Raw genomic sequence first — 22,089 nt, 5'->3', positions numbered from 1 at the left:
CAAAATATAATCTGAATATATAATTTTATGGAAAAAAATATTCAGCGAAATTCAACCATCATGAGATGTACTTTATTTTCGTGGAATGAGGAGAGGGGGATTAAACCCTTTGATTATTGTATATGTGGTTAGAATATACAGATTTATATCAATATTGTCGAGAACCCTCTTCTTTTAGCAAAATTGTATATTTTATTACCAAATATCTTCCAATAAAGTCCATTGATTTGGATACCGGTATTGGTGTTTTAGTTAGAAAGTTAAGCTTGTTGATATTTTTCCCTAGGGCAAGGGGTTATATTGCATGAATAATGATAAATAATTTAGTGCATCTGTGAAATCCATTAGGACACGAGTATCAAGAAATCTTTAAAATTACACGATAATGCAAAGGAAATCAGGAATTTTAAAATCGTAGCAGATATTTAATGTCATCGCCAAATCAATTATGCTATCTTAAACTTAACTTCAGTTCTGATGTCGATGTTTACTGTATGTAGCAATCTCATCAAACAGTTCATTGGCGGTGACCTCTCTTATCTCAAGGTCAAACCTTCCAAAATATCTAATGACACAGAACCTCCCACGAATAAACACATAAAACGAAGTATTCGGAGTATTTATTAAGAACCTTATGGTGGATTAGAAATAACAATTTACCTTTCTGTTGTTTTCTTCCTTGATACTCGATATACTGGATAATTATCTCAAGCCAGAGTCTTGTATTTATTTGATTTTCGCTCGTCTGGAAAGCAGAATTAGAAACTGTTTTAAGGAGCATATATCGATTAATTTTCACATAAAATTCGTAATAAACTGAATCAAAATTGGTAGATTTCTAGATCGATTTCTAGATCGTCTTCTAGAACGTAAATCTTTGTTTTATTTCATTCTGAGACAAGTGATGCTGAACAAATAGATATTGGTTTTGTCCTCTGTGTCTCTTGATCTGATACTTATTTTCTTAAAATATTGTGTGTTCTTATTTTTTTGTTATTAATTGACATGGATATTTTATACTTATAATTAATTAATAATTAATTATAATATATGTCTTTGGGTGTTTCCATATCTTAATACGTCATTTGATTGAGGACAGGGTCATTTGTCTTAAATATTCATAGCAAACAATACCAATTATTTTAAAATGACTAGGAATATTCATGCTCTCTGATTGGTCAAGATTCTTTTTTTCAAGAGGTGTGCTCAGCTTTAGTTCTCGAAAAAAAAGCAGGAATCTTAGAAAATCATATTTCTCTGTTTCCATCGCTGCCATGGCCATTTATAAGTTTTACAGGTCGCATGCAAACCTACAATCCCTGAATGGTGTAAATCTTGCATATTTACATCCACTGAATATTATTTCCTTAATTTCTTATATAAAAAAAACCATTGCCGTTGATCAGTCAATAACCAATACTAAGAAAGCCGCCTGCCTGGATTTCTGTTCCATCAATTATTAATTGATTGATTGATTGATTCGTGGAGTGATTGCATGTCGTTTTACCAATTCGAGAATAATTCACTCATATAGAGACGTCACCTTATACCGGTGAAGGCCTTTACTCGGCTCTTACGGCCATTAAGCAACGTCTACCGTGACACAGGGCCTCAGTTTTTAAGGTTTTATCCGAAGGACCCACAACTTTCACTTCAAGGTGCCGAGCGCATGGCGAAGGAAAAGTTGCTACCCATTTTTATTAACTTGGGTTAGTCGCGGAATTCGCGGCCAAGATTCGAATTCACTACCTTTCGACTAAGCTACCGTAAAGGTATATGCATATAATTACATACACATCTGTAATGCAATATTTAATATATTTGATTATCTTGATTTTTTTATCATTATGATATAAATATAAACAATAAAATATTTAAAAAATAAAATCATTTTGCACAAAGAAAACGATAAAGTCAGGTCGTTACTTAATTCAGGCGATCTTAAAGATAAACCTTGGCTCTGCTATACTGTGGAAAGGTACAAGAAGGATATGGATATAACGAGCAGTATTCAATATCAAAGTCCTTAAAACAATACAAAATAGGAGCAGAGCAAACACGGACCTCCGAAACATCAGAAGTGGCAGTGGCGGATTTAAGGGGGGGGGGCGCACCCGGCGCCCCCCCCCTAAAATTGTCAAAATTAACGTAAATCACAGTTTCGTCTTGAAAATGTAAATATGTGTACTTGGAAGACCTCATTTTTACCCTACAAAAATCTCTAGAATCCAGACCCCTTGCCTACTAGTGGCGCCCCCTAACTTCAATTCCTGGATCCGCGCCTGGGTGGGATCAGGTGCCATGGAGGAGTGAGCATCCCCTGCCGACCGGTCACACCCGCCGTGTGCTCATTGCCGTGATCAGGAAATAACGGAAAAATCCGTCGTCAAATCAGTGTATAAATAATGGACTAACAATTAGTATGAAAAACCTGTCAGCATTTGTCTCAATGATAAATGGTATTTGCTGACAAGGTCTTTGTATCGACCATAGAATTTACGAAATGATGACTTTAAATGAAACTGTTGATATTCTTGTTTCACCAACTTGCTTGTCAATACTAGTAATTTACCTCGTTTTAGAAATTGTTCATACATAGAGCATGCTCTTGCGTATCAAATCAACTGAGATATATACACTCCGTATGCAGGTGATGAAGGTATAATGCTGCATAAGTAAGGGAAGTTGACGATAGAAAATTGAAAGTTATCACGTTTATTATATAGCTTAGTTGTTAGATTACCATTAACGTCTTGTTCAAAAAAAATATCCAAGTGTGAAACAGATGTGTCAGACTCTGTGGTATCTTTTATCTCAAGCTCACCAGGACATATCGTATCGACGTAGGAATGGAAATGACCATTGTCAATTGACAAAACGTCGTCGATATATCTGAAAGATTTTGCACAAATTCTGCTTCATATGAAATTAAAAAAAAGTCTGCTAATAACAAAGCGCAATTGGTACCCATGGGAATTCCAATAGATAGTTAGAATACCTGGTCTCCAAAAACTACACAGATATTGTCAATAAGAAACTCAAGCATCTCTTTGATGTCAACTTCAGAGTACTTGTGTGTGCAATCAGAATGTGTTTTAACAAAATAATTTTGCAAATGACCAATGACCAGGTAAGTAAATTTACGGGTTTCATTTTTATTGAAAAAGCAGCTATCAATGATATCAAAAAGCCTTGACTTTAATTTAGCGTGGGGAATGATTGTGTATAATGTTGGAAAGTCATAAGTTTTTGAGCTGTTGATTCTGGTAAATTCTTGTGATTTCAAATTGTCCAAAAGTTCTTTGGAATTTTTGAGTATATCCACATCTGATTCACACCATTTCTTGAATATATTATTGCACAGTAAACAGAAGAACGTTGCTTTATTATTATTATTTTTTTTTTTTGGTAGAACGGATGTGTTTATCACAAGAAACAAAATTGACCTATATTAAAATATCGACTTAGATTTATTTGGTCGAATTTGTTTTTTCTCATGAAATGAATTTTGATTTTGTTCGCTTGGATATTAAATGTCTATGAGATATAGAAAATAATAAAGACATAAAACATTCTGGTTATGTAACTATGCTATTGTCATATCATCTTACAATCTTACTGCCAAAAACAATTGATATGTAAATTATATTATAAGATAGATGACCTGTAATACTTACAAGTACATATGGTGTTTATTAAGTAGAGGGATATGGGAGAAGTACTTCTAGTGTTTTAAAAAAACCAATTGTTGTAACCTGGGTCCAAAAAAAGGTTGCAGAGTAAGGGTTTTGTTAAGTGGGATAGTCGTTTAATTTCCTGAGGTGAGGGCTATGCATTCTGAGTAAACCACAGCACATCTGCAACGTACTCATCTAAATAACTTTGTTACATGTCAGTTTTTTTCTCCTTTATATACTAAACTGCTTAACATACTTATGTAGAAGATAGTTGGTTGAACATTTTAATATTTGATGTCAATATTTAGAGAAATACGTTTATGCGCTTTGACCTCTATTTGTAAAAAGATGAAAATGGTAACACTAGTTTTCTACAAGTCAGTAAATTCCATGAAAACAAAAGTTGTTATTTTGTAAGCAATGTACATCAAAAGCTTAGGAAATATTATTATGGTTCCACATATGTTTGATATACCGGTACATACATGTATACTGTGTTTTAAATGATTAAATCAAAATAAATTTTAAAAAGCCAATTTCAAGTTGAACCTCTAGGTATAAGTATTTTGGAAAAAATAATCTTACTTGATAGTTATACCCCCCGCAAACGAAGTTTAGGGGGGGTATATTGGAATCACCATGTCCGTCTGTCCGTCTGTCTGTCTGTCTGTAGACGAGATTTTGTCCGGACGATTACTCAGAAACTATTGGAAGGATTTGTCTGAAAATTTGTACACATATTATTCACCATATAAAGTTGTGCACCTGAAATTTTTATCTTGATTCGATTATTATTTTGAATTTTACAGGTGTTTTTTTCATTTTTATTTTGTGGTTTTGTCCGGACCATTTCTCAGAAATTATTGCAAGGATTAATCTGAAAATTTGTACACTTATTATTCACCATATGAAGGTGTGCACCTTGAATTTTCAAGTCTTTTTGTTAATTTTTTTGCATTTTACAGGTTTTATTTTTTATTTTAATTGACTTGTTCATTTTTGGCTCATGTATAAGGTTTGAGGCATAGAATCTAGAATATCTGTACAAAAATGCTACAGCTTAAAACTACTCATAAAAACTTTAAAAAAAAGAAACATCATTTAGTGTTAAAAACAGTTTTTACATTGCACAGAAGATAATGTAATTTCATTTGTCTCTTGGGAATAATGGCTGGACATGCATCCAGTTAAAGATAAATTAATGAGTTTGGTGTTGGAAGTTGTTAAGGCATATCTCTTATCAAGCGTGTGTGTTATCTAATCTCCAGGGAATAAGGCACAAGAATTCAAGATCTCTCTTCTCTTATTCTCTTAATTGTAATTTATTGTCTGTCAAAGCACTTCATTACTGGATGACCAGTTCTTTATTTTCAAAATGCATTTCAAATTGATATATCAAGATTAATTTGATTTTGTATAATGGTTTTTTTTCAACAATCAGTTTGCAGAGTGACATAACACATAATTGCAGTATATTTTTTTAATGCAGAAATAAAAAAAAATAAAATGAAAAAAAAAAAATTGCAATGGAATTACAATGTATTAGTATTGATGTTTCATTTGGTTGCACCTTTGTTTCATTCATTAAGAAACATAATGACCAATTATATTTCACTGCAAATTTTTGTAAGTAAATTGTGAACACCTCTAGATCCATAAAGTATTTGTGAATTGGCACCTTCTCTGAAAAACCCAGCGGGGGGTATTTGTCTCTATTGGACAGTTCTAGTTTTAGTTGGGGTATTATTATTTTATTTCCCACAAACTAATTAGAAAAGAAGATATATTAAATATTTTTAATATGTTCATTCTTCAGTACGCAAAAGACAAAAAAACTTCACTGGTTCTTATTATATTGTCTTATATTGCTATTTAAAAATATACGTGTATTATTACTATCAATTTAGATAAACATTTACAAGCTTTCAAATATTACAATATACACTGTAAAAATATAGAAATGTACATTCTTTTAGATAAAATGGAAATAAGAAAATTTCATTTCTGGTGGACTTTATTCGCAAAATATCTTTTATTTAAGTAATTGACAAAATGAAAATGGAATTGGAAAGGAATTGGATGGCACCTGATCCCACCTCTGATGTTTTATAGGTCCGTGTTTGCTCTGCTCCTTTTTGTATTGTTTTATGGACTTTTGATCTTGAATAATGTTCGGCATCTCCATATTTTTCACGGCATCGATTCTTCTTTATCTGAAAAAATGTATGCCTTCCTCTTTCATCATGACGAACAAAATTACTATTTATGAAAATGTTCCCAGTTTATGAAAGATAATTTGTGGTTAAGCAGATGACCGTGTACGTCTACGTGTACGTATAGCTAGGGAAATCCCCCAATTTACTGCGATTTACGTCATCAGTTTTGCATACCGTGTAATTATACAAGTTGAACACAACGTGTTGATTGGTGGAGCCTGACTGGGTTAAGTAATAGACTCCACCGAACTTGTATCTTCTTAAACTCAAACTACAGAATACTTATTTTTCAACCGGTGTTTGGTATGAAGTTGAGAACTTATAACTTATAACATATAAAATAAAAAGACATTAAGTTTACAAAATATTTAAAATATATAACATATTAAATTCTTACTAGAAACATAAAAAGCGTCAAAGGTAACAAAACATAATCTCAATAAAACAAAAAATACCGAGTAAGCTTTGCCTTGTAATGAAACATGTGGAGATGAACAATACACGCTATTCAAGATCAAAAGTCCATAAAACAATACAAAATAGGAGCAGAGCAACAGCCCACCAATCTCTACCCAGAATTAATTGGAACGATAACTCTGGGTAGAGATTGACAGCCCACCAGGAAAGAGGACGATAATTGGCCACATTAGTCGGTCATACCAACAGTATACATTGATCAGGTCACGGATTTTCCAAAGTCAAATAATGTATAAAAGCATTAAAAAATTCAAACTTGTCAGTCTACGTCAGGCACAATGATAGATTGAAAAATATTGTTCTTTATTTTTCCTTGCATAAACCTTTCTTGTTTCTGATTTTCCAAGATTATTTTAGACTGATCGAGTTTCAGTCATATTCCTGGTTTTTATAATTTATAAGGTTCATAAACTCTCTGCTTACTCATATAAAATGTTTCTTTAACTTTTATGATTTTCCAATAGAAAAGTATATGCTAAATAAAATACAAACAATTTTATCCTGGCTTTCGGGGCAAAATTTGACAAAAAGGCACTTCAACTTGACAAATTTATAAAGGAATAATAGACATTTATGTCATTAAGAGTTATCTCTCTTATCGGAGTATCAATGTACTTTAAACTCACAGTTGGGTGTGATATTATGACAGCATTGACCTTTATCTCGTCACTGTTAACGTCTTAAGGGAGGGAAGTTTTCATTAAAACAAACTATTTTCATTGTATCTACTACTTCCTGATACAATGTACAAAAGGCGTCCTTCTCCAGCTCATCACTTGCGCAGGAACAATCCTATCGATGGCGTATTGTATATGGTACCTCGATTACACCAGAATTATTTTCGGCACGACCTTGAACAAAAATTACACGAATAAGGAAAGCTCCATGACAATGTACAGATCTTGTCTACTTTGACTAGGTAAAGTGCATATAAAGAAGTTATGAATATTCAAAACTATAATTGTTTTTATACGCCACGCAACAAATTGCGGGAGGTATAATGTTTTTTGACCCGTCCGTCAGTCAGTCAGTCAGTCAGAGTATCAGTCCGTCAGTCCTGTTTTTTTTGTCAGCGCAACTCCTCATAAACCGCTGCACAGAATTTGGTCAAACTTTGCATATATTTAGGACACAATGTGTAGATGTGCATATTACGAGGAAATTCTGGTTCCTTTATTTTATCGTGAATTTCGCACTTTTATACTTAGATTTTTGGCAATACCTTGAATAAGAGATGAACAGTTTATCAGCGCAACTACTCATAAACAGCAGCACAGAATTTTGTCAAACTTTTCAGTTATTTAGGACACAATATGTATATATGCATATAACCAGGAAATTCCGATTCCATTATTTTTTACGGGAATTTCGACACTTTTCAACTTAGATTTTTGGCCAGACCTTGAAAAGAGATGAACAGTTTGTCAGTGCAACTCCACTTTAAAAACCGCTGCACAGAATGTCCTTAAACGTAGCATATATATTTAAGACACAATGTGTAGATGTGCATTTTACCAGGAAATTTCGAGACCTTGAAAAGAGATGAACAGTTTGTCAGTGCAACTCCACTTAAACCGCTGCGCAGAATGTCCTTAAACGTAGCATATATATTTAAGACACAATGTGTAGATGTGCATTTTACCAGGAAATTTCGATTCAATAATTTTTCTGGGAATTTAGGCTCTTTTTAACTTAGAAATTTGGCAATATACTGAATAAAGATATAAACAGTTTGTCAGCGCAACTACTCTTAAGCCGCTGCACAGAATATTGTCAAACTTTGCAGATATGTAGTACACAGTGTTTAGATGTGCATAATACTTGGAAATTCCGATTCCTTTATTTTCCTTGGAATTTCTGCACTTTTCAAATTAGATTTTTGGCCGTACCTTGAATATAGAGATGAAGAGATTGTCAACCGACTCCTCTTAAACCGCTGCACAGAATTTGCTAAACTTTGCATATACACATGTATTTAGTGCACAGGTATATATGTGCATTTTACCAGGAAATTCCGATTCAATTATTTTTCTGGGAATTTCGGCACTTTTCAACCTAGATTTTTGGTCATACCTTGAATATAGAAATGCACAGATTGTCAGCGCAACTTCTCATAAACCGCTGCACAGAATTTCGTCAAACTGTGCAGATATTCAGGGCACAATGTGTAGATGTGCATTTACCAGGAAATTGGAATTCCTTTATTTTTCCCGGCAATTTCAGCACTTCGAGTTTTGAGGGAGCGTGGTGTATGTGAGCTTGCTCACTTTTTCTTTCATTTAAAAATCTAAGGGCAGAAAAAAGTCAAAATTAGGATTGCAATGCAACTAAACTATTACGATATTGTAAGATCAAATTTAAGAAGACAGACAAGATAAATTTTATAAGATAAGACTTGGCTACACATGTATATTTATTATCAATGCAGATTTTGACAACACTGCCTACGGTAATAAAACATATTTCTTAATGGTTATATTCATCTTATGTTTTAATCATGCTCAATGTATAAATGGTTGATGCCACTGATAATATACATAAATACTTTTTCTAAAGCAAAACATTAAAATACTTGTACATGTATATATACAAATACAGATTATTAATATTACAACTTTTTATCGATCAAAATCTTGAATTTTCAAAAATTTAGATGGGCACATAAATAAGCTTTCATAAAGTAGATCTTGTATCAGATATGATTCTTCGATGTTATTGAAGATTAATTTCATTTTATGGTTATAAAGTCATTTTAGTTTTTAAATGGCCATAGATTGAACTTTTGGAGAGAAGAGTATTATTATAAGAAACTTGGTGTTTGGGAAATGATTAAAACTCTATGCATATGAAATGTAAAGAAAAATTTTCAAACCTCGAGCTCCGTAAAGAACATGATTTATGAGTATTTCTCAAGAGTGACAAAAACACGTTTTTTATTCTTTCTATAAATTTATCTTACCCATTCCCATGGCCCAGCGATTTGAAACTTTAATGAATGCATAGATTCAGATGATACGACTCCAATATTGATCCACAAACACGATCAAACACTAATCATGTGTTTTACCGGTGACATGATTATTTGAGTAAGTTATTTTATTAGGAAAATTATAAAGTAACCTCAAACCCATTGAGTATATATATTCTCCATTTGTCCTTTCTATAATGATTAAAATTAAAAACATATATCAAGTAATCGCCATTACGAATGAGGATAACGCTTACCCTAAGAAATGTTTTGTTTTGAATTGATTACTTTAAGACTAATATTATTTTGATATCTTTTTTTATAGTTTAATTCATTAACAGGCATTTATTCTATAGAAGTAAGAATACATGTATAGTTAGAAATAAATAAGACCAAAGTCAGCTGTACTGTTTCTTTATTATTTGCAATTTAGAGTTTTCTGTAACATTTCCTAAATTCATGTGATTTGTCTTTGGATGTTACCTCTAGTTCGGAGTCGAATGTATCATATGCAATGTACAGATACCTTGGCCCCACCCAATATTATAACACAGACATTCAATTCCTTCCTTGTCACAATTTATGTCCGGCATCATAATACTTCCCATATTTTGGCAAGGATTTCGGTCAAGATACAATATGTTATTTCTGCGAACAGATTTAAATTTTCTCACATGGCCCACAAGTAAACCCTTCATTAGTTCGATTGGCATTTGGTAGAATTTTACTCGTGTATGAAATCGTGAGTTTGTGCAGAAAATAATTTTGATGCAATCGGCGTGCCATACTATTCCTGATACGAAGGGCTCGTCACTCGCGCAGGAACAATCCTATTGATGGCGTATTGTCTTACATCTGAATATTTCTAATAGCTAAATTACAAAAACAACAGTTACTTATGTTACTTATGTTATGTTACTTATGTTAAATCCCTAGAACACTAAGTTACATGTACTATATATAGTATTCTAGAAATGTATAAAAAGCCTGAGTACATCGACAGTTGCATTTGTATTCATAAAAGTAAATAAATTCATACAATAATATTCTTTATTTAATATGCCTTATGTATTTTTAATACTTGAATGGCTTCCACAATACATGTTTAGATACAGATTAAAATTATAATTCAAACTGATTTTTGAACCAATAAGGATGCTTTACAATGTTTTTCATATATATATTTTTAAAAAAAAAAGGCAATATGAAAATTCTCGAAGCAGCTTAATGCAGGTGCTATAATGACAAATGATTGATTGATTCATTGATTACTATTGTTTAACGCCAAGTCGGGAGTATTTCAGCCAATCAGCCATGTTTCAGTGATAAGACCACTGATATGATAAGTACAAATTTATGTTTAGTGAAATATTCAATCAGACGTTTCTATATTCCTGCATTAAACAGGATATATTGTTATCTTTTTTGAATCAGTGATTTATAATACACAATTTTGCTTTTAATACTAAAATATGTTCACTTGGTATAAAAACATTCTTGTCCATAATATTTTAAAGAGTGCTCTCAATGATGTATCAGAATCAAAACATTTAGTTTTAATCCAACATTCATAAAAAGAAAGAGACTTATTGAACAAGTACATGTATATGTACTTCACAATAAAGATAAGCATTTTATCTCAGAGTCAATTTTAATATTCGAACGATATGCATACCAATATGTCTTCCTCAATTAAGAGTCTGTAGATCTAACCTCTGTTAGTCGAATTGACTCTGTAATAGCGAAACTTTTCTTTTGCTTTTCTTTAGGACAACAGATGGTGTAGTATAACCATCTCAGAGATTGGTGAATGATGTTTCGGAATTTTGATTCCCCGATTAAGTATATGAAAGGGTTGATGATATTGTTAATGAAGAATGCTCTGGCTAAAAGCGGTAGAGTTCCCAAAACAATGGGGCTTGGCGGGAAAATGTTACCTCTTTTGAATGTAGAGATAGCATCCAAAATACAGTTTGGAAGATAGCACACAATAAAAGCCACCGTAATTGCAATCATAAGTTTTGTAATTCTTGGGTTCGTTTTGTTCAGTCTTTCATTCATATTTTTTGTCGATTGCTTTCTAGTATGTTTACGAAGTGACAAAATCACAAGAGTATATAGCACAGTTAGCAACAAAAATACTAACACGTACAAAACGAAGAGAATAGTAGAGTAAATGAATGGATATTTTGTGTCTCTAATATTATCATCAATAGAACAGTCAAAACCAGTAACATTCCCAGGAAAATACACTTGTTTGATCCCTTGTATGATTGCATTTGGCCACGAAAAGGCAATGGCCAGAAGGATGGCGGCCGCGCAGCACAGACGAGCCTGAATTAAAGTGGTGGCGGTAGAAAACGGGTGACAAATCTTTTTGTATCTACCCGCTGCCATCACAACAAGAACAAAAGCTGATCCAATCTTAAATACATTCCCAAAGAAACGACCACATTTGCAGAAAGCTTCACTATAAAACATAACCGGGTAGGCGTTGTCCACAACTTCAACGGGCATGGCGAAAATACAGGAGAGAAGGTCAATGACCGCTAGGGTCAGGATGTACAGTCGAAATGTGGACGGTGGGTACTTTAGGGAATACACAATAATGACCACCGTGTTTCCAATTACTCCAATGATAATTAGAATCGTTAGGAAAATAACAGTGGGGAGTCGTTGTTCCGCTTTTGACGCATTGATTTCTTCTAAAGTCTGGAAAAATTGTGTAGAAGTATTTGAAATCACCATTGTCAGATTTTCCATCTTTTAATACTGAAAAAAATAAATTAAAAAACAAAATTTTCAACTTTTCTATCGTAATTTTTCACACAGCCACAAATTTAAACAATGATGGGTAATATGACAAATACATGCCACCGCTTAGTAACATATGTGCTTCTTATAAGCAAACACAGAAGATTGCGTTGATAGGTCCCATGTTTCCTCTGAGCACTAATTTGAATGTCAACATGACCTGGTCAAATGAATTATGAATACAAATGTCAATGCCCCTACTTCATTTATCCAAGTTAGGAAATCGAATTTGTCACCATTCTTAATTTGTTACACTATTTCTCAAACGAAGAAGAGAGTTTTATTACCAATTTGTTAAGCTGGTTAGTGTAATTAATATTAGAAAATTGATTTTGAACAGAAATTTAAAGACCGACAGTTGAATATTTTCTCGATTCTTTTAACGGTTTTTGTATCATACAATGTACATTCTTTCCATTCCGATCTGAGGCGATGCTGAATTGTAATATGAAATGCTATTTTTATAGTTTAAGTACTTGTGATAGTAACAATAAAATTATTTTTAAAAATATATAATAATAATTCATTGAAACATGTGTACCATTGATAATGGTGTAAAAGTGTATTATTATATAGAACATAAATTCAAATTTAAGTGATGCTGCTTTTTTTAAGTTAAATATTAATTGCTTACCCTTGGAAATTCACAAATGTAATGTACAAAAAGCTGATTTACAGTAACGTGTTTATTATGTAATAATAACCTCTTTTTCACACACAACAAACATACCTGGCAGCACAGTAATCCGAATACGCCAAATGTCCGAGAGCCAAAACGTGTTTTTTTCTGGTGTTTCCGTCAAAGTACTAACGAACACGTGTATAGAACATCCCTTTATCTCCTGACATAAGTGTAATGTTTCGTTCCTGTCTCCTCAAATTAACAGTGAATATTTGTTTCTCAGTCTCTCACATATATTCATCTGACGCTCACAAGTTACTGTAAACCGTTACTGTATGGTCGCGATGGTTTGTTCTGTCCAGTACTGCACATTATGTCCGCATTGCATGTCTATCTCCTTTAATTGCCAATGAGTTTAGCATATAGGGTTACACTGATTCTCAATAATCTAACTAACTTCATAGATTTTTCTCTTCAAGTGACAGCAATTAATAATTCAATGTTATTTTCACGTTTCATCAGTAGGACTAACGACCCAAGGATCTTTTCCTTTGTCTTTAATAAGCGAGTGCACACAATACCATCTAGCTTACTCTTTTATTCAAAGGAGATGGATATACGGTAGCAGAATTATTTCCGCAATATTTGTTTGGGTATGCCTCGTTTTAAGATCGTAATCGTCTTTCCATTGGACTTCTATGTTTTGATTGACGGGAAATTTCACCGGAAATTTAACCAACACTGTATCATTTATCCTCCGTGTAAAACAAAACTTACGCGGATCTGTCAGAGGAGTTGTTAATGTTCCGTGTTTTGTCTAATGGCTTCTTGATAACCGATTTTGTTTTTATCAAAGACAGTGAGATGATATTTATTAAATGTGAACTTTATCATTTCTAAAATGAAATAACGGGTATACAGCGTTACTTTTCATACTTATGAAGAAAGCATATGTTTTGATGAGTTTTTGTTTCTACAATGTTATGCAACAGTGTGTTAAGTGTTTAATTTGTTTTTAAAAACCAGGAATATTATTTTTTTTAAAGTATCCAATATTTTTTTTTCTAAAATGCCCTATATAATAATAATCAGAATTGGTTGGCACTTCATCATTGTACAAATATTGTTGTACATAATGATCCCACTTATTGATACAATGCTGGGGAATTACTTTATTGATATCTGAAGTTCGTACAGGGTTCAGGTTATGGACAATTATGCCACATATTGATTTTTGTCATTAAAATATATATACCTGGTTCATATTGCATGCAATTGCTACCATATACTATAGTACATCAGATTTACTGATTTTTCAAACTGGACCACTTTTATTTGTTTCTGTTTCTTCAATAAAGACTTTCAAATTCTGTTTTAGAGATATACATGTACATGTAAAAATGGCCAAGAGAAGTTAGAATAACAAAATTTATGCATAGAAATATTTCTGAGTTGATAACATTTTTATTTAAGAACAAATTTCTCTTGTGATTACCTTTCCAATTACCTTCCGGCTTTTCTTTCTCTTGTCTAGATATCTATATTGAATAAATGTGAATAATTGACGTTTCCTCTAGGATATTATTTGATCACCTGAACTATTCAGCCATAACACGTAGACTAATGTACATAATTGACACACATACACATTATCGTTATCCGAATTATCTTACACACATGCCAAAACAAAAGATTCTTTGCTCTTTCAAAAGTAATGTAGAGTCGTCAGCGAAAACGTTGCTTTTCATGTTAAAGTCTTTAATGTTGCTTTTCCTTTAAATTGTTTATAAAACTATGAGGTGCGTTCGTTTATATTTCTTGCCAACCGAACTAGACACGTGACTCCTGTTTATTGCCTTTGTAACTTCCTTAAGGTCGGGTTTCTTCAGATTTGCTATTTTGATTTCTCTAATTATTTGTAATACAAAAGGTCTTGAATATTTCAATGTAAAACCAGAACTGCTATTATTATGTCTAACTTATGAGTAATCATTGATTGTCATTGTTATAGGCTAGAGTTAATACTCAGTAATTCAAATTGCGAAACAAAATATGAATATCTAGATTGATATTGTATATGGAAAACAATATCATTGCTTCATCTGAAGATAATAAAAATATATGTATCAGTATTCAAGCTCAAGAATCTGTTGAAAGAGTAGAAATTGAGGACAGAGCAAAGACGAACCTCTAAAACACGAGATTTGGATCAGATGCCATCCATGAATAAGCATCCGGTACTTTAACCATATCAATGGAACTTTCATTTACGCTTTAAAAAATCGATTAAAATAATTGTACAGAATCATCCAAAGTGCAAATGTAGATTTAGAGCAGATGACACTTTTTTTTAATCTTGAAAATAACAGCTTAATCATGTCCTAATTGATTTTATTATCAAAAGAGTGATTGGATTACTCTTGATAAATATTTGACGGATTCTCCGGTTGTATCGATCGTTACAATGGTTCTATTTTCATCAAAAATAGAATGAGAATTATTAATGAGCATGTATTTTTAAATATGATTTCACTTTTTCAGATTTTGATCAGCTAGACAATGAAATCGCAGAAACCAGAAAGGAACTGAAACCCAAAGTGAGCCAGTTGTTTGACCTTGAACATAAAGACAACCCTAGGGGCTTTCATTTGAACCCTTTAACCAAAGAGGAAATGCGGGCCGTAGAACAGATGCTGTAAACTCTATATGAGGTCATGATGGTGTACTTACAAGTGCATTCTCGAAGCACTAAGTGATACATATAATTGTGAAAACTTCACATTTGATATCAAATTGTTTGACATAAGCATCCCTGTAACTTTTTTTCAAGGAGAACGTTCTAACCAATGTCAGGTTACAAACATTGAAATCTCGTGTGATGGGTCATCACTTATCATGTGAACTTTATACAGAAATTGTGTACGCTCAGTTTAGTTCTTAAAATTACTAAATGGTGCACATGAGCAAATTGTAATATAATGATCTTATGCATAATAAGTTTCTGGTCTTTTTCTGTTTCTCCCGGGGCAAAATGCTTGTATTTTGAATCTTTTAAAACGGTAGGTGGAATCATGAAAAAGTCCAATTTGGCATTTAGAAATGCAATACTAAGTATAAGAGAATTGTTATACATGTATTACAATAACGTGATCAGAAAAAGAACCCGAAGGACTTGGTCAAAGAACACCGTAGACCGTGAGCGTTTCAGCAATGTTATGGTCACAATTTCAAAGCGAACTTATTTTGTTTTAATATCAACATGAGACTTAATGTATTTCGTCTGGAAAGTAATTTCAGACACCATAATGATTTCCTCTCTGATCAGGAGACAATTTATTGCTTCAACCATGTCCAGTTTTTTTTTTCTACTGAAGTATCTTTATGCTCTTCGGCAATCATTAAAGTTTAGGTTAAACGAAACTGATAAAATGATACCGGTATAAATTTTTATAGATCTGTATGATAGATTGTACTCTGACTGAATTCTAAATATTGTATTTCGAAAAGAACTACTAGTATACAGATATATTATGAAATCTATTTTTATTAAATATAGCTTAAAAAACATAAATATGTTGCTACCTTTTATATGTTTCGTACTTTAATGATGCAAAGTAAAAAGATTCAGTGCAAAACAATTTACTTTCTTGCGGATCAATATAGATTGATCATTGTTCTCCAATTAAAGTAGGTGTCATAAATCAATCTCCTCTTCGTCTTTGTTAGAGTACAATTCATCCCTCAAAATTTAGATATATCAATCTGATAACGGAGTGGGTTATTTTAAAAAAAGACAACAACTTTAGAAAGAATACAATATATGGAGATAAAGGAACAGCATTCAAGCTCAAAGATCCATAAAACAATACAAAATAAAAGAAGAGCAAACATGGACTTCCTAAACATCAGAGGTGGGATCAGGTGCCATGGAGGAGTGAAAATTCCTTGTATCGACCATAGAAATTACGAATTATGATTAACCTAGACTGCTTAATTCTTGTTTCATCAACTTGTTTGTCAATAATTTACCTTGCTTTAGAAATTTTACATGGATTACGTAGATCCTGCTCTTGCAGGTCGAATATACTGAGAAATATAAATTCCGTATGCAGGTGATGAATATATTGTTGTATAGGTAAAGGGAAGTTGACGATTGAAAATTTATCACGTTTATCACAGAGCTTGGTTGTAAGATTATCATTAACGTCTTTTTTTTTCAAATAGAATAACCAAATATGAAATGGATGTGTATCTTTTATCCTAAGCTTACCGGGATATATCGTATTGACATAAGAATGGAAATAACCACTGTTAATTGACAATACATCGTCGATATATCTCAATGTCGATCGATTTGAAAGCCACAGCAAGTGTGCCTGATCTCCAAAAACCACATAGATATTGTCAATAAGAAACTCAAGCATCGATTTCAGAGTACTTGTGCGAACAATCAGCACGAAAATAATTTTGCAAATGACCAATGACAAGGTAAGTAAATTTACGAGTTCCATTTTTATTGAAAAAGCAGCTGTCAATGATATCAAAAACCCTGGACTTTCATTTATCGTGGGGAAAAGCTGTGTAAAAAGTTTTAAAAATCTCAAGTTTTTAAGCTATTGATTTTGGTAAAACTTTGTGATTTTAAATTTTTTAGAAAGTTCTCTGAAATTTTTAGGTCTCCACATCTGATTTACACAACTTCTCGAATATATTGTTGGACAGTACTCTTGAAGTTAATAGAATTTTTATAGAATAAACACATTCCTAAAGCACGACAGGGAGGAAACTATTTTTTAGTAAGTATGTATCTGTCAGTCATAGTGTTTTTTTAAAGCAATATGAGCTGCATGTTTGACATGGGAAAAATTTGTAGCAAATTTGTAATTAACTATTTAAATGAAAGAAAATTAGAATATTTATAAACTTTGTTCTTCATATTTGCGATGGAAGAGTTTTTTTTATAAGCTTTGATTGAACCAAAATTACATTATTGTCGTCCTGTACAATATTGATTTCTTATATAATACAATATGTTTGATTGTACAAAAATATTTCTGATGAAACATTTCAAAACTTTATTTTTGTCCTATTGATCATAAGGATTTAAATTCAATACAAATTCATCATTATAACACATTTTGCCATCAAAATAAATTTCTCAAAAATGCAGCTCATATTGCTTTAACTTTTTCACTTCTTTCTCCGAAACAGCTAAACTAATTTAAACAAAATTTATTACATGTATAGTATTTCTGAAGAAAGAGGAACAATAATGTTTTCTCTGCCTATCCAGGCCTTGAGAAAATTGACCAAACCAAATTGAATACACTCAAATTCAATATAAATTCATCATTATAACACATTTTGCCATCAAAATAAATTTCTCAAAAATGCAGCTCATATTGCTTTTTTTGTTGGTTTAACTTTTTCAACCTCTTTTTCAATTTGCTTTCGAAACAGCTAAACTAATTTAAACAAAATTTATTACATGTAAGTATTTCTGAACAAGGAATATCGAATTCAATAAATAATGTTTTCTCTGTCTATCTAGGCCTTGAGAAAATTGACCAAACCATCAAATTGAATACACTCTTAGGAAATCTTTTTTTTTTTACTTCTGTTAGCAAAAAATCCGAACCGTTTACAAAGAGTGATGATTTAACATCTCTGCTACCATTTGTTTTGTTTTATTGCCTTCTGGTCACACATCAATTTGTATAAGTTAAATGAATGAAACATATGTGTGCTCCTTGTCATGATCGGGAAAAAAAGGAAAAATCCGTCGTCAATTCAGTGTATAAATAATGGATTAACAATTTGCATGAAAACGTCAGTCAGCATTTGACTCAATGATAAATTGTATTTGCTGAAAAGGTTATTGTATTGACCATAGAACTTGCAAAATGATGACTTTTAACGAGACTGCTGATATTCTTGATTCATCAACTTGTTTGTCAAATTTAGCTCGTTTTAGAAATTGTTCATATGTAGAGCATGCTCTTGCATATCGAATCAACTGAGATATATAAATTCCGAATGCAGGTGATAGATATGATAGAAAGAAGAGATATTTCATGATTTTGTCATATGAGTTGAGGATTTCAGTTCAAGGAGGGACTGAGCTGCTGTCTTTATGAAGAGATACTAATGATTCTGAGGAAAGGATTCCTTTATAACGTCAGTTTTCTTTATCTTTAGGAGGAAACTCTAGGCATTGACTAAAACCTGAGTCATTTACATAAAAACATGACTTGTGCATTGATGACAAATCAGTGCATAAAGACAATGCAACAAACTGTCTTATTATGTTTCAAGGGTGTGTTTATGTTTAATTTTCATTAATATTAATTTTTTTTTCAATTTATTGGGTTAAAAACAGACATACCTATATTAATATTTGTAAAGATCCCCAACTATTTGGATTTGTACCCAGTTTAAAATATCTGGAAGCAGAGGTTGGGCTTAGCCTAGACATTCCATGTCATTTTTTAAAAATATAAACAACGTGAATCGCAGTTGTTAATTCAAAAAATGGTAAAACGTTTGGAAAAAACTGGTCGGATCACCCTATCATAATATGGAACGCTGATGTGGTATTCATAAACTACTATTTGTAGAGACAACAAGTACTAAATACATGACTAAAAGGTTATAAGCGCACTACAATTCTACCTACTCACAAACTTAAGTATTGGTGAATAATCAGGATTTTATCGTGAGTGTAGATAAGCATTCACAAAAGGCATACATTTAAGAATTCAAGCCTTTTGATTTAATGTATGCTTTAAAGTTTGTAGTGATTGAGTATGGATTTTTTTTTCAAAGCCTTGCTTAAGTTTCAAATCAGTATGTTTGATGTACAGGCTTGCCGATACTTTGAATATATTACAGGCAGGAAGATCAAGAAATATGAATTTCACCAGTTTTATCAATCTTTTTTCTTAGAAAGGAGAGAATCTTTTTTCTAGGAAAAAAAACAATACCCAACATCCTCAGGAAGCAAAGCATAATCCCTGATGCTGGATCTGGGCCTCAATAGACAATCAAGTTTTTCTTCTTGTACATAGGGAAAAAAATTTTAAGATCAAGGCCATAAGTTTATAATTATTTCCTGCTTATAGGGTAGCAATCTCAAGTATTTTAGGTACAATTTTTCAACTTATTACACCCGGGGCAATGGTGAGGTCACAAATTCTTTTCAAGAACAGCACATTTATGATTAGAAATATTTAGTTGGAAGCCTTATAAAGAAAATATTTTGTATTTTCTAATCTGTAGCAGTAATTAAAAGTTAAAATATGATAATATAATGGAAAACTAACCAGTTCCGAAAGAGATCTAGAAGCGTGAATCAAACTTTTCGTATTCAAACTGTGTCAGTATGCTCCATAAGTGTCAGGATGAAGATATCATCCAGTGCGATGACACCTCATTGATTCTAGGGATAAGGAGACGTTGATTTTAGTCTAGACTGGTTCTCACTAAGAATGATAATCGTGAAAATGAAAAACTGGCTAATTTCCTGATAATTGTGACACTTTGTAAAATTGAGCATCTCCCACCCTGAAAATGTATATTTTATACCGCCAGGCATCAAAGATAAATCATGGATAACTTGTTTATAGAAACTCATCAGAGACAATATCTCAACTTATTGCAGAGATTATGAAGAAACCTTCTCAAGAAATAGTGCTAGATGTTCAATCAAGATTTGTAATTTAGCGTGAAATATTGCTTTTTAGCGTGGACTTTATAACCTGCACGTATTCAGGGAACATGATACCATTCTCCAATATGCTTCTTCAAATGTAGTATTTCTATAGATTTATCACCATTTCAACCTTTTCACTCTTTGTAAATCAGACACAGGCAAACGTTGACAGACTCATTACGTATATCTTACTCAAGTACAATAATGGATGAAAGGCCTAGAGTCATTCATATTTTCTGTTAGAAGATTGTGCGAATTACAAGTACAGAGCGAAAAAGAATTGTCTTTAAGCCGTTCATTGCACTGGTTCTGCCTTTGTGTCTTGCTTATCAGTATTCTCCAAAGAATAACATTACTTGTATAATATTATTAACTCGTAGGATTTCAAAATATAATGTAAGAATATTTATGCATATTTCTATATCAGCGATCACGATAATGATAAATTAAGAAATATATATACAGTGTTCAATGGCTTTATTATTTCATTCCTTTATAAAATTTTATTTCTCCCGGTTATCCACGCAGTTTTACTTTTAAGAGACATGATCAGTGATATGACCCCTATTAGTGTATCGTTACAGTACATACAGTATGGTCATTCAAAATCTCTCCATAGGAAACACAAAACAAACGTAAGAAAGAGAAGGTTGAAAAGGATAACAAGTATACATGTTCAAAACATCATAATGAGAACTTATCAAACAACATAAATACCAAATATAGGTATAAAAGTAACAGAAATATGGAGAAAACGTGCAATAATGAAGCTTAAAAGTCTATTTAAACAATACAAATTGGTAGCAGGGCAAACATGGGTCATTAAAAGCATCAGAGGTAGGATCAGGTGGCATAGAGAAGTTAGCATCCCTCGACACACACAACTTGTGTGTTCTTTGCCATGATCGGAAAAAATGTAAAAATCTCTAGATAATTTAGTGTGTAAATAATTGACTAACAACAGTATAGTTAAACCATATTGTATTTGAAATGACAAGCAGAAAATACAGGCAAGAAGCTCAAAAATCAAAAAGGATTCACAAAAAAAAAAATTCACAAACAAGTTTTAAAACTTATATTCATCCGTTTCCTTATTATTTATGATAAAGATGACAGACCCATATTAGAAAATCACAAAACACGGTTAAATTAAGCTGCTTGTATTAATATTGAGATTGACATACATATTGACTTAGAAATCATGTTGATTTACACAAATGAATGACGTTCTAATCATACAGAAGAAATCTAATGGATATACTAGTATAAAATACATGTATGTCTGTGTGTGAATGAGAAAAAACAGCAAAATATGGTTGAATTCAAAGAGAAAATAATTAAAGAGTAAACAGGTAGCAGTTACAAATATCAATACAAATTTGAGAAAAACAGCTATAAAAATGGGGGGGGAATATAGAAAAGACATGAATGACGCTTGCTACATCCCACCCTGAAAATGTATATTTTATACCGCAGTTAACAGAATGTACACAAGAACATATCTACGAGAGACAGAGTAGTGAAAAATTACTATGGTAAAACTAATTATATAAATCTTGAGGTAGCTTATTAGTAACAATATCTTTTTGGACAAATTTAAAGAT

At 32.1% G+C, this 22,089-nt stretch overlaps 2 protein-coding genes across 2 annotated transcripts in view; one reads left to right on the top strand and one right to left on the bottom strand.

The window, feature by feature from the left end:
- The window catches only part of LOC134251176 (p53 and DNA damage-regulated protein 1-like), a 77,178-nt gene extending 61,407 nt beyond the window's left edge, over window positions 1–15,771 (top strand). The window contains exon 4 of the mRNA XM_062733545.1: window positions 15,316–15,771. Coding sequence (XP_062589529.1) covers window positions 15,316–15,473 — 158 coding nt within the window. The 3' untranslated portion in view covers window positions 15,474–15,771. The remainder of the gene's footprint in view (window positions 1–15,315) is intronic.
- On the bottom strand, window positions 10,563–13,356 carry LOC134251172 (C3a anaphylatoxin chemotactic receptor-like). The gene is made up of 2 exons (XM_062733542.1): window positions 12,883–13,356; window positions 10,563–12,110 (listed from the first exon to the last, which is right to left on the bottom strand). The coding sequence occupies exon 2, from the start codon at window positions 12,099–12,101 to the stop codon at window positions 11,031–11,033; it is 1,071 nt and encodes a 356-aa protein (XP_062589526.1). The 5' UTR covers window positions 12,102–12,110; window positions 12,883–13,356; the 3' UTR covers window positions 10,563–11,030.
- Window positions 15,772–22,089: the final 6,318 nt, after the last annotated feature.

The sequence above is a fragment of the Saccostrea cucullata genome, unplaced genomic scaffold, assembly GCF_032062105.1.
Source record: "Saccostrea cucullata isolate Sc308-1 unplaced genomic scaffold, CSIRO_AGI_Scuc_v1 ctg84, whole genome shotgun sequence".
Classification (NCBI taxonomy): domain Eukaryota; kingdom Metazoa; phylum Mollusca; class Bivalvia; order Ostreida; family Ostreidae; genus Saccostrea; species Saccostrea cuccullata.
This window is presented reverse-complemented; position numbering and strand designations above follow the sequence as displayed.